The sequence below is a fragment of the Oryzias melastigma genome, linkage group LG9 (assembly GCF_002922805.2).
Source record: "Oryzias melastigma strain HK-1 linkage group LG9, ASM292280v2, whole genome shotgun sequence".
NCBI classification, from domain to species: Eukaryota; Metazoa; Chordata; class Actinopteri; order Beloniformes; family Adrianichthyidae; genus Oryzias; species Oryzias melastigma.
The window spans coordinates 8,114,825-8,127,370 of record NC_050520.1 but is presented as its reverse complement, the minus strand read 5'-3'; the positions used below and the strand labels follow the sequence as shown (position 1 = coordinate 8,127,370).

At 37.1% G+C, this 12,546-nt stretch overlaps 1 protein-coding gene across 1 annotated transcript in view; it reads left to right on the top strand.

Moving 5' to 3' along the window:
- lifra (LIF receptor subunit alpha a) overlaps positions 1-12,432 on the top strand; it is a 19,943-nt gene extending 7,511 nt beyond the window's left edge. The window contains exons 2-18 of the mRNA XM_024275629.2: positions 759-963; positions 1,126-1,262; positions 2,004-2,157; positions 2,337-2,609; positions 2,786-2,915; positions 4,074-4,201; positions 4,667-4,806; positions 4,924-5,077; positions 5,617-5,681; positions 6,534-6,765; positions 6,866-7,051; positions 7,243-7,344; positions 8,708-8,854; positions 8,997-9,134; positions 9,220-9,313; positions 9,430-9,496; positions 9,594-12,432. Of these exons, the coding sequence (XP_024131397.1) occupies positions 858-963; positions 1,126-1,262; positions 2,004-2,157; positions 2,337-2,609; positions 2,786-2,915; positions 4,074-4,201; positions 4,667-4,806; positions 4,924-5,077; positions 5,617-5,681; positions 6,534-6,765; positions 6,866-7,051; positions 7,243-7,344; positions 8,708-8,854; positions 8,997-9,134; positions 9,220-9,313; positions 9,430-9,496; positions 9,594-10,256 (2,916 nt within the window). The 5' untranslated portion in view covers positions 759-857 and the 3' untranslated portion in view covers positions 10,257-12,432. The remainder of the gene's footprint in view (positions 1-758; positions 964-1,125; positions 1,263-2,003; positions 2,158-2,336; positions 2,610-2,785; positions 2,916-4,073; positions 4,202-4,666; positions 4,807-4,923; positions 5,078-5,616; positions 5,682-6,533; positions 6,766-6,865; positions 7,052-7,242; positions 7,345-8,707; positions 8,855-8,996; positions 9,135-9,219; positions 9,314-9,429; positions 9,497-9,593) is intronic.
- The last annotated feature ends 114 nt before the right edge of the window (positions 12,433-12,546 follow it).

Below are 12,546 nucleotides of genomic sequence, written 5' to 3'. Positions count from 1 at the left end.
CGATTCAATCATTGCATGAATCTTGTTATTCAACATCCTTGTTTCAACGCATCTTTTGATGGAAGATATAAGGGACATCTTGAGTAACTATATTTTGTTGTGTCTGGGCTGCTGCTCCTTTCACTTTTATTTCCAAGTTTCAAGCCTGTTAAATTTTCTATAGAAATAAACCTTCATTCAGCACTTTTTTCCCCCAAGTTTCTGTTACAGGGATTTGCTGCATTTACTTTTAAAAAAAGCTTATCAGTATTCTGTGAATTCGTTGTACAAAATTATAAGAAAATGTTAAAAAAAATGTTTTTTTTTTGTCCCCACCAAGTTTTACAATTGATGTGTGCTCGAAATTCAGGTTTAACTGCTGGTTGCTCCCTTCTTTTTAGTTTTAATGAGCCTGCCTTTCTAATAGAAGAGGACTGGCGAGCTGCAGCTCCAAAAGGAGTTTCCTCACTTGTTTGCATCAGTGTTCGACATGACAGCACCTGTCAGGATTGTGTGGGTGTTCTTCTGTTGACTTTACCCTCTTCCTGGCAGTGGTGCCTCTTGGTTTGTGTAAAAATCACCGGGTAAACAAGTCAGGGCTCTGAAATAAAAGACACTGCACCCTCTCTGGATTTACGGGAATATTTGATGAAAATAAGCTTGACATTTATAACAGTTTTTACAGTTTTGTCCTCTTTGTTTTTTGACCCGGCCCGTTTGATGTGCTGTGATATATTCAACCCCTGTTATTTATGCTGTTTTTATGTGTTTTTCTGCAGGGCTCTCCTTCCTGGATCTTGTCTCCCAGAATGCTTGGCGTGGAGCAGTGGAGAGGCTAACTACCTTAAAATCAGCCTTGCCATCGCCAGTTGAAAATCATGTCCCAGCTAATACTCAGACACACCTTAAAGCCTAAATGTAGCCTTCCTTGGCTTATTTATGCACTTGTTAACCTCTTGGCCTTGAACACTAATTCCCAAACCGGTAAGAACTCTACTAATTATCTTTATTTCAAATTGTTTGCCTTTATTTTAAATTATTTTGACACTCCATTTACACTCTATGTGTTCAGTCTGTAATTAAACTGTGATCTTTACTATAATACTCTTCAGATTGTATTTATACTGTTTTGGTTTTATATCCTAGTTCTTACTGTACCCAAGCAAGTGAGCCTTTCAGCTAACTCGAGTGTGAGGGAGCTGACCATATCCTGGTTTGGAGGATCTGCTTCAACCTTTGACCTCATCATCCTGAGAACTGAATTCAATACCACTGTTTTCTATGTGCGTAAACCATACTTGTTTTATGTTCAAGTTCCTGCATGATTCTTATATTTAAGTCAGAATGTAAAGAATATTGTAAAGTGAAGAGACAATGAAAGAGTGGATGATTAAAACATTTTAATTAATTTAAACCTCTAAATTAACCTTAACCCCCTCACAACATATCTTTTATCCAGGACTTTGCTTAAATTAGCATTCCGTTTGAAAGGAAAGAGAGCTAAAAATATTTGTTTTATATACCTGGAATACAGTCATGTTTAAAGGGGTTAAATTTGCATTTTAGTTACATCTTACTGCTATTAAAAATAGACAAGTGTTGTATTTTTATGTGCCTGTCATGTGTGTTATTCACAAGCATTTGTTTTTATTGAAATTTTTTAAAGTTGAGTATTAAAATAATTACATTAAATGAAACAACCCAAAATAACGCAAAAAATTGCTTTTATTTTAAAGTAATTTCTTTTATTTTACCAGACAAAATACATTTTTTGTTAGATTTTAATGAATTTAATGAAATAATTAATTAATTTAACATTCACTTACGTTCCATCATAATAAAAAAATTGAATAATAAATTAAAAAACATTTTGAATTGTGTTCAATGAAAAGTTAATTTAATATTTTTCCAGGGAAACCCAGTCATAGTGGATAGGTTTTGCTGCACAGTTTCAAAGTTAATTTTCTTCCTGCTAAAGAAAATTTACATCAAACATGACATTGTCTTCTCTGCGTCATTTGTAGGACACAATCTCTGCAATAATCAATCATGCGAGTGGTCGACATGAGTGGAAATGGACCTCTGCTGAACCTCTGGAGTGTACGTCACTGTCAGTCAGAATCCGCTCAAGAGATGGACATGCAACAAGTGAATGGAGCGAGACAGACACGCTTCCAGGTCAACTAAATACTTATTACATATATGTATTTTCATGAATATCAGTAATAAATATAAAAAGTAGTTCTAAATTCATGTATTTAGCAAAGCTACTTTTTGTTTTTCATCTATAATTCCCCTTCAGATCCCAACTCACTTTGTTTTTTTATCTTCCTTTTATTATTCTTGCGTTCCTTTAGGACGAGATCTTCCCAGCATCAACGCTTTGCAGATGTATCCCCTGGACAGCGTTGTAGAAGTGGGCTCCAACGTGACCTTCTGCTGCATCGTGGAGGAGGGAAAGACCTTTAAAGATATGCTCTATGGAAAAACAGTTGTGACATCAACACGACTGAGTCGAAGAAGTTATGCTTCAACGGTGGTCAATGTGAAACCAACAAACTTATCAGGAAGCAACGTTGTCTGTCGCCTAAATGATCTTTCACTGACTGGAGCTGTCATGTTTGTTGGATGTAAGAAAAATATAAAATAATATGAATAAAAATATTAAGTAAAATGTAACATAAAAATGCTTCTGAAACTTGTTGCTGCTACTACTGTTGTGCAGCTGTTTTTAGTGAAGCATGTCAGACTTAATTTACTGTTGAATGCCAGCATTCTAAGTTTGCTCTTACTGACTCAATTCCAGATCCACCTCTTCCCAGTGATTTTGTTTGTGAGACTCAAGATTTAATATCTGCTGTGTGCCACTGGAAAGAAGCTCGCGACAGCCACTTGAATGGTGGACGTCGAAAAACACGGTACTCCGTGAACAGCAGGTAAAGTCTGATTTGATAGAGTTGTTGTTCACCTTTTGGCTTATACCTTCCCCAGCTTTCACTGTTTGGCACTAGTGGTTTGGCAGAGATTTTTACGCCGAATGCCTTTCCTGATGGTGTATTTTATCTGGGCAGGGGACAGGCACGGAGAGACGCAGACTTCTTTCATTTAACAGCATTTTATCTACTTTTGGATATATTGAATATATGCTGTTATTATAGATAAATCAGGAATTTTTGTATTTTGTCCATGTGAAACATTTATAACTTTTTTTAAACAAGTATATATTACTGCATTGTTTTTGTTCCAAACCCAGATTGTTCCACAATTTTACTCCACATACTGACACACACAATTCCCTCCTTTTTGTACGCATGATAGGTTGTTTAAATTTCCCTGTCCCACGTAAATTATGGGAATCGTCTCTCAATATAAATAGTTTTTGAATGTTGTATGGTAATACATTATTATATACTTTATACAATATTTGGCCTGTTTGATAATTTATAAGATCATACAATTTTAATAACTTGGACTGTATGAAAAGTTGATTAGTGTGTTCCAGGTATCCTACTTTGTGAATAATCCTAACTGCTCGTTTTTGTAACATGTATAGTGTGGTTCTTAGTTAAACTGTGAATCCAAATAAATCATTAATTAATTTTTTTGTAGTTCATAATTAACCAAATCTAAACTGCTGCTTTATTAAGTTTGCTTCACAAAAATTCCAAGTGTGATGCCATGCGACACAAAGTTGACCATCAAAATGGCATGAAGCAACGCACCTTCCTCCTCCTGGACACGCTTCAAACCAGATTTCTATCTGCAGAACTGAAAGGGTTTTTCTGGGAAAAGCGACTGTCCCATGTCACTTAGCTTCTGAGATATTATCGCTGAATCATTTATGATGTGTCCTTCTGCTTTTCTCCTAAAAGTGTTTAATGTACGGGGAAAAAAAATCACAGAGAAAGAATTATAAAACACTTAGGCTGATTGAAAACCTCCTTCTGTATGTCTATTTTTAGCCATCTTGATGGGATTTTACAGGAATGGTCTGAAAGTGGGTTAAATTCTCTCCCTGTGGTTCAGGATGCAAAGCAAAAGTATTACACTTTAGTTGACCGGATTTTATTGTTGTTTTGTTGTTTTCCCTCTAGGAAATGTGATGTGGATCGTTTACCGCTGACGTGCAGCCTGCCTCTGTGGGATGGTAACTGGACACTGATGGCTGTGAATAACCTCGGACACTACAGTCTCAGTGACTCGGCTGAGCTTAGTCATAGAGGTACTAGTTCTTTCACCCTTACCACATAACCCATTTCATGGTTTTTTAGTAATTACAGTGGGGCAAAATGTATTTGTCTGTCACCAATTTACGATTGTCCTGACTTGAAAAGACGATAGAAGTCTGTAATGTTCATTATAAGTAAACTCGAGTGTCTCCTCATACTAATTGATTGAACACGCCTGATCCAGGTAATCAGCAACAGGGACAGCTGGTAAACAGGTAGAGGGGTTGATCTTGAGGATCAGGGTTGGACTGCCCTGACCTACATTAAACCTTTGACCTCTGTTATTACCAACAGGGTTACATTACAAAGTTAAAAATCAAAAAGAATTTTTTTTACAATCTGTGCCTCAATGTCAATTACGACGACTTGCAGAATCGGTGACTAACACATTCTTTTTCTCTCCTCTGTAAAAGCAATCAAAATGACTCTGCTCTTCAAAACTTTCTTTTTTTGGTCAGTTCGTCCTGTTGCACCAATCGGTCTGAGCTCCATTGTCCATGCCTGGAATGCCACCCTGATGTGGGAGTGGACCAGTGAAGGCTATCACACCCTGGACCTGAACTGTCAGGTGGAGTTCACCAATGACCAGTCAAAACCAGTAAGTTTTGCATTATATAATGACATAATGTGTACTTTAATTCCATCATTTATTTTTTTAAGTATTTTAAATGGTTTGATCCCCCATTCATTTATGACATGTATCTGTTGTGTGCAGCGTAACTTCTCTGGTGTGGGGCTTCGGTCTGTGCTGCTGTCTGGCCTGTACCCTGATGAGGCTTACACGGTTCGCGTTCGTTGTGGAGCTCAAAAGTATTTCTGGAAATGGGGAGACTGGAGCCAGACGCTTTCTTTCAAAACCAAACCTGATGGTAAATAATGTAGTTGTTGCTTTTCAAGCAATTAGTCATCAGTTTTTCTCACTTTACATGAACTCAGCTAGTTGAATAACTGGGATGTTGTTCTGAACGGATTAAGTTATTTTGACTCTAAGTCAAAAAGAGTAACTGAAAAAAAATAATGCCCACGATGATCTGTTATAAACAAAAGAAAGGTTTAAGATGGCTATAAAAAAGTGTATAGTTTCAACATACATTAAAGGTTTAAAATACAAGAAGTTAAAGGAGAATGTTGGTAAACCCAAACTCTTACACAACTCCAGAGTATTGGGAGGATTTAGAAGTTAATATTTTCTTTAAAACACTTAAAAACATGTGAAATGAACGAAAAGCAGAAAGTCATTGGTCTATGTGAGCAGGAACTGCAGCGTTTCATTTGATTATGTTCTTGTCTCTTCTGCCTCACAATCTGATACTTGTTTTTAATGTGTTTTTGGATTCTCTTACTTGTGGAATTAGTTTTGGCATAAAATAAGTTTTATTTGCTGACTTTTTTTTCCTCCCTGTTTTAGTCTCAGATGCTCCTGACGTGTGGATGTGGATGAACAAAGACAAAACTGGGCTGGTTGTTTGGAAGGTAAATGATCTCTATTTTTTAATCTTTAAATCAAGTATTGTATTTTCCACTCTGTAAGTCGCTCCATAGTATAAGTTGCAGTCGCCAAGAAATGCATGATAAAGGAAAATAAATCACACGTAAGTCGCACTTTTGGCCAATTGCAACTCTTCTGATCAGCAAACCTGGCTTAAGACTGAGCGATGCTTCTTTTTGTGCTTTTCTGTCAGTAGTAAATGCTGATACATACCTACAGTGCCCTGGAGTGGTTGTTACTGAGAAAACTATTTACTTCTTAACTTGCATTCACACCGAACGCATGTCAAATTCACATTGAACGCCTTTCTTTTGACACACATCTTATTTTTGTATTTTACCTGCGAATGGAGTCAGTGAACACATCACATGCCCAAAGCTGAGTCCCTGATTGGTTGGCATAATGTGTCGACATCGCCGAAGTTCAGATCTTTGAACGGACGAATCGTGCCGCCCAAATCACATTACAACTCTCAAAATACTCTTCTGCCGGACTGACGCTCTCAGGATCTTAGATCGCGTCTGTTCACTGACTAAACATTGGAACTTGACACTCCTGACTCACAAAACACATTCGGTGTGAATACAGCTTTTAAAAAATCCATATAAGTCGCACCTGAGCAGAAATTGCAACCCTGTCCAAAATATGCAAAAAGAAGAAAAAAAAAAGAAAAAAACTAAAACAACTTGTACTCAGAACAGGACGGTAATCTTGAGGGATTTGGATTGTAATTGAAGGTATATAACATTAAGAGCCTGAACTGTCAATCGTGAAATTCAAAGGAACGTTTTATAATAATCTCTGTGGTAATGTTTTCCTCTTTTGCTTGCTTTTAGCCTTTATCTCACCATCAAAGCCACGGTCAAATCACAGGTTATGAAGTCACTCTTTGGAACCCTGAAGACGTTGAGCAGCACACACAAATCCTGCCACCCAACACCTACTCTGTTCAAGTCAACCTCAGAGAAATGGCTTCTGTCGGCGTTGACAAGAAAGTTTTTGCAACCGTCATTATAAAAACCATCACAGGAGCATCTCCTCCTTCACGTGTGCCTCTACAATTCATAGGTAGGTAGAAACTGAGTCCACACGAACAATAAGGTTTTAAAAAAGCTACATATTCTTTATAAAGTTACTGATGAATCAAATTTGTTCTTTATCTTTGCAGATGAGGAACCCTCTGCTTTGTCAAAGTGTGTCTTTAACAACAGCAGGATCTCTCTGTTCTGGCAGCACAGTGCTAGCAACACATGCAATTATCTGGTAGAATGGCTTGATGCCTCTTGTGAGCATGATTGCCCTGTGAAATGGATCAGAGTGGCTGCTGGGAGCACAAATCTTTCCATTGAGTCAGGTATGCTAGGCATGCAAGCTTGTACAAAGTGACTGTTGTTTTTGTGAAATTTTAAATGCAGCAAAATGTCAATGAAGACACATGACTCTGCTATGTTTTTTGAGGGCATCACACATACTGAAAGCACATCCTGGTTCTGTCAAATACCAGACAAGATAATTAATTTATCTATTTTTTCTTTTTACAATCAGAGAACTTCCAGCCAGGAGTGAGATACAACTTTTCCCTGTACAGCTGCCCTTCAGATTCTCCACAGCTCATTAAGCGCTGGCAAGGATACACTCAAGAGCTTGGTAAGTGTGTTGCTTACGTCTGGGTTGATAAAATCAATTTGAATCAATCTAAGCTTAACAAATCAATAATCAGTCCATAAAAGTAAAGATCGATCTAACGCATAATTCTAAAGTCCGTTAGCTTGATGCTAACGTATAATGGGATTTTCCATTGGACTGCTAATGCTGTCAACCTAAGCATGCACTGCTGACTAAATGAACCTCTTTATAAACTCACAGCCATGAATTTTCCAAACGATTTTAAGGAAATATTTTTTAAAGTAACCATTTTTGGTGTAAAACACAGTCTTTTGCTTAGACTTTCCTCTTCTTGTGGAATAAGGTGTAATAGTGCGATCGCCACCTAGTGGCCAAACTGAAACGCCCTCCAAGAGAGGCAGAACCATTGTTATATATATACGTATTTGTAACCATTATATGGTATTAACAATCTCATTAAAATTTCACAAATACATTTTACAGTATGTGAAATGTATCAGATTAATATGAAAATCTTCTAAACATTTCTAAACAAATGTGTAAACTTAAAAATTAATTGAACTGAATTGAATCGAATTGAGAGGATCGGAAAAAAAAATTGTATTCGAATCAATTAAATCTTTGGTGAATCAAATGAAATCAACTCTGGGAATAATAATTGGTGATATCCAGCCCTAGTTTTGCCGTATTAAGACGGTTACGACTGCTAGCAGCAGGTAAAAGAGCTGTTACGAAAAGGAACCAACAAATAGAGGAGAGGATCGCTATTACAATATTTACATTATGGGAAAACTTTCACTCTCAATTAGAATTTTGACTGAAAAAACTTTTACAAAATGGGGTCAAAATGGACAGAATACATTAAAACTGTTCAAAAAATGTTTGTAAATGTCAACTTTTTGATTGTGTGACTTTTACAATTATGTAGATTATTAAATTTCCCCTCTCCCATATATTTATTTCTTTTCTATTTTTCCCTGTCACTTTTGATGTTGCTGTTTGACTTTGATATAATTAAAAAAAGGTAAAACTAATGTATATTTTCCAATGTAAACCTGAAGTTTTCTTTAATTCTCAAGAAAAAAAAAAAAGTCAGGTAAGACAGTGTCTTAAAGTGGTAAAAGATCTACTTGCGATTAAATGTAGATTCGGCGAGCTGCACACATTCTGTAAAAGAGACACGACACAGAGGAGATTGATTAATTATGGTCTATAGCCAATCAGGACACAAAACAAAAATACAAAATTGCACAAAAATTTCAACGAAGCAGTGAGACTATAGTACGTAAGGGGAACAGCATTACAGCAATAGACTACTATGTTCCTATTTATCACACAACAACCTGTCTTTAATTTATTCATCTTTTTCTTGTGGTCACCGCAGTTCCCTCCAGATCAGTCCCACTGTCTGTCAAAAGCCAGGATTCGGATGTTGTCATTACCTGGGGGGAAATTCCCCTCTCAGAGCGAAGAGGCTTCGTCCTGGGCTACAACGTTTACATCAGTAACGGTTCTGAGCTTACACTCCTAGGTAAATGCTGTAGCAAACCAAACACTTGTTATTCAACACACACAAAACAGAAGTGTGGAAACAAAATGCCTTATTTAGTTTTTAATTTCCTTTTAAACTAACATTTGGTCTTTACCCTCTGGTTTCTGCCTTGTTCCTATAGCAAATCTATCTAGCGGTGGAATGAGGAGACACATAGTCAAGGGTCTCTCCGCTGGGACCTACAAGTTCACAGTGAAAGCATACACATCTGCAGGCGAGGACACAGGCACCACTGCTTCTGTTAAATTGGAACCATTCAGTACGTGACCAGACGCTTTACAGTTATGCATTATTATAAGAGATTATTATATAAAACTAACATTTGAAATGTTCTGTTCCAACAGCAGATGCACTGATCCTGGAAATGTTGGGAGTTTTGGGAATTATCACCGTGTTACTCGTTATTGTTACTTTTATATGTTACAAAAAAAGAAAATGGTGAGTTATTTATTGTGACTTTTTAATTACTTTGTATTTCCTTAAAATAGTACAACATTTATTTGTAAAAACTTTGTAAGATAAACATTCTGTTGCTACTTTTTCTCTTGCACCAGGGTTAAAAAAGCATTCTATCCAGAGATACCTGAGCCCAAGCTTCCTGGTGATTGGTCCAGACCGCAGGTATAATCTCAGTATAATCTAATGATGGCTACATTTTAATGTCAGATTGGTGCAGGTTTTGTTTTCAGACAATAACAATGCATTGTCTTTGTTTTAGGGGCCTTTGGATGTGAGGCCGTCTCCCCACAGCATGGTTCACATTGTCGATAAACCCGAGCGGGATCTCAACAAAGAGGCACTTGTCGTTATTCCCGAAGAGGAGGAATATTTCGAGAAAGACGAGCCAGTCGACACTGATGAGCCCATGTCGTTGCGCTACTACAACCAGGTGGTAGACGATCGCCCCATAAGACCACGCTTCCCAGACTCCTCTGCTTCTTCAGCCTCTTCCTTGGATTCGGCACACACGGATGTTACATACACTGGCATTCAGACTTCAGGCTCGTCTCTGGTCTTCCAGCCGGACCCACAGGGATCCTCCGAGGAGCGGCCACCTGAGGTTGTTCACTATGATGGCGGTTACAAGCCTCAGATGCACCCTAAGGTCTTGAGTGATGACGCGGGGCTAAAGCCCTCCAACCCCTTCCATGAGCCAGAAGCTGCCAGTTCCGTGGGCTACAAACCCCAGTGCTCCTGGCATTTGGACTCTCCCACAGATGCAGAAACCGGCAGTCTGGCCCCCTCTCTTGGATCCCCCACCTCCATTGCTTCCACCCAGTTTCTCCTTCCTGATGGGGATGAAGATGAAAAGAACAAACAGCAGCTGTCATCATCAGCAGCAACCTGGTTTAGCAACCTACTGTTGTCTTCAAAACCGTAATATCTTCAGTTTCTGGGTTTCTTGGGTCAGTATGAACTCATTCAAACATGCTGCCAAGTTTAACCTCTTTCAAGAAATATCATCTCTAAAGTTGCACTGCGTTGTCAGCCATGCATTTTTGTCAGCAGGTTCATACATTTGAAGGTGTTTATACAAAAAATAGAAATAACTATAAAGGTATTTTCCCTGACATGAAAATATCAAAACACAAAATGTATATATGTGTGCAGAGGGGAGTATGTATGCGTAGTGGTGTGGATGTGTGTTCCTAAACCATCCACGGCGTTTGAATCGACAGGCTGAGGTGGGCATTTCATGTGTCTGAACACGTTTTGTGATTAAGCTGCAGTATTTGCAATGTTTTGATTGCATTTCATAACTTCTGGGTTTTCCAAACTTAAAGGAATTTTGTGTGGGGAAAACATAAAGCACTTAATTTGATTAATGCCTTTGAAGAAAAAAAACAATCCAAGCATTTAACCAAACAGAAGGTGGTGAAATTCCCAGTTACTGGTGTTTTTGTTACTTGAGTTGGTTCCGTTTTATCTTATGATAAACCGCTGAGTCCAAACAAAGAATAGGTCAGTTTTCTTAAAAAAAAAAAAAAATCTATTATTTACTTTAACTTTACTCTTTATAATGAGAGTGGAGCGTTTTTCTGACATGACTAACCAGTGTGACACTAATCAAGGTTTGCACATTTTAAATAGATTACAGAAATATGGAAGTGGTGCTTTCTTTTTATCGTGTTCTTTTGTGGGTTATGAACCCTTTTATCGCAGAGCAACATAAGCTAGAAAATTTATTTTAACTGACGAGATTTACAGAACAAACATACTTTGAAGTCGTTTATCACTCTTATAGCTGTACAGTTTGTTTTCTTCTTGTTTAACATATCTAACTGTCAGGCCAGTGTCCTTTACTGATTGTTTTCTGAGCATCACCGTGGTAGCGAGGTAGTTGTTGTCTTAATTACCCACAATATACTGACATGATTGACTTTCTGAAAGTGGTTATTAGACATTATGATTATGCTAGAATGATACTACCTTTCACAACTTCACAAACAAATCTTGCACTAACATTTCCCTACTATAAATGAACTGGAGTTTTATATTCCACTGCAGAGTTGCATGCAAAGACATATCTTCTGTTTTTACCATTTTGCCTGCAGTATTTTATTATGTTTAAGTAAAAGTCACCTTATTTTAACTTTGGGAGAAGGGACCACAGTGACAAGATGGTTTGGAATCATCGACTGACGTTTGTCGACAACATTTTTCAGATGATCATCTCAATGCACCACAAATGGGTTGAGTATATACTCATGCAGAGGCCTTTATTAAAACATCTGTGCTTTGATTCACTTTTTCTGTTAGTAAAATAAGGTAACTGATATTTTTGTCTGGACTTTGACACACTGGTGTAATGTCTTTTTTATTTCCTTTAAGTGCTTCCAGCTAAGAAGCTTTAAATAAAACTACTGTGATGTTACACGTCTTATTAAGTATCATGTACAGATAAACTGATCACAAGTGGACAGGTAGTCAAATTTGCAACAAAAAAGCATATATATATATAACTATTTTTCACTGCTTGGTCATCACATTTACACCAGAAAATGTTTTCAAACTTTTCCCGAACGTATTAGTAAAGGCTGTATATAATTTTATTTTTAAATAATGGCTGCTGATCTTTATATTTGTGTACTTTATTAACTTTAAGAATGGGATATGTTTAAGGTCAGCAAAATCAAAACTTTTGATAACTTTTTATTTAAAATACAAGCTTACCATGAACAGATTAAAGGTTATACACTACAGTGTTGACTAGAGCTTAGTAACTAAATCTATGTTTTTTTTTTGTCTATACAGCTGTGCATTTGTTTTGTGTTAAAACACACAAAAACTGTTACTGGAATTGAGGAAGAAATGTGACTTGAGCCTTCTTTGCCTTGCTGTTGGATTACAGCTGTTGTTGTTTTGCCAAAGACTAGAATTACTCACCATATAGACGTAGGAACTTCCCACTTTTCTCACAATTTTTCTCGTCGGTTCATGAACGTTTTTAATCCGTCATCTCCATCAAACACTACACAGCAAACACTTACTGTCTGAAAAAAATCTTTTCCTCTTGATACTTTTGTGAAATAAATGCATGCTGTATAAAATATCAATACAAGTGTGTTAACTGACTATTTTACTCTATGCATCAAAAACTCTTGCATAATTTCATGTCTTTTGCTTTAAAAGTGTGTTTATTATCATGTTATCATTATATTGTTCAACCC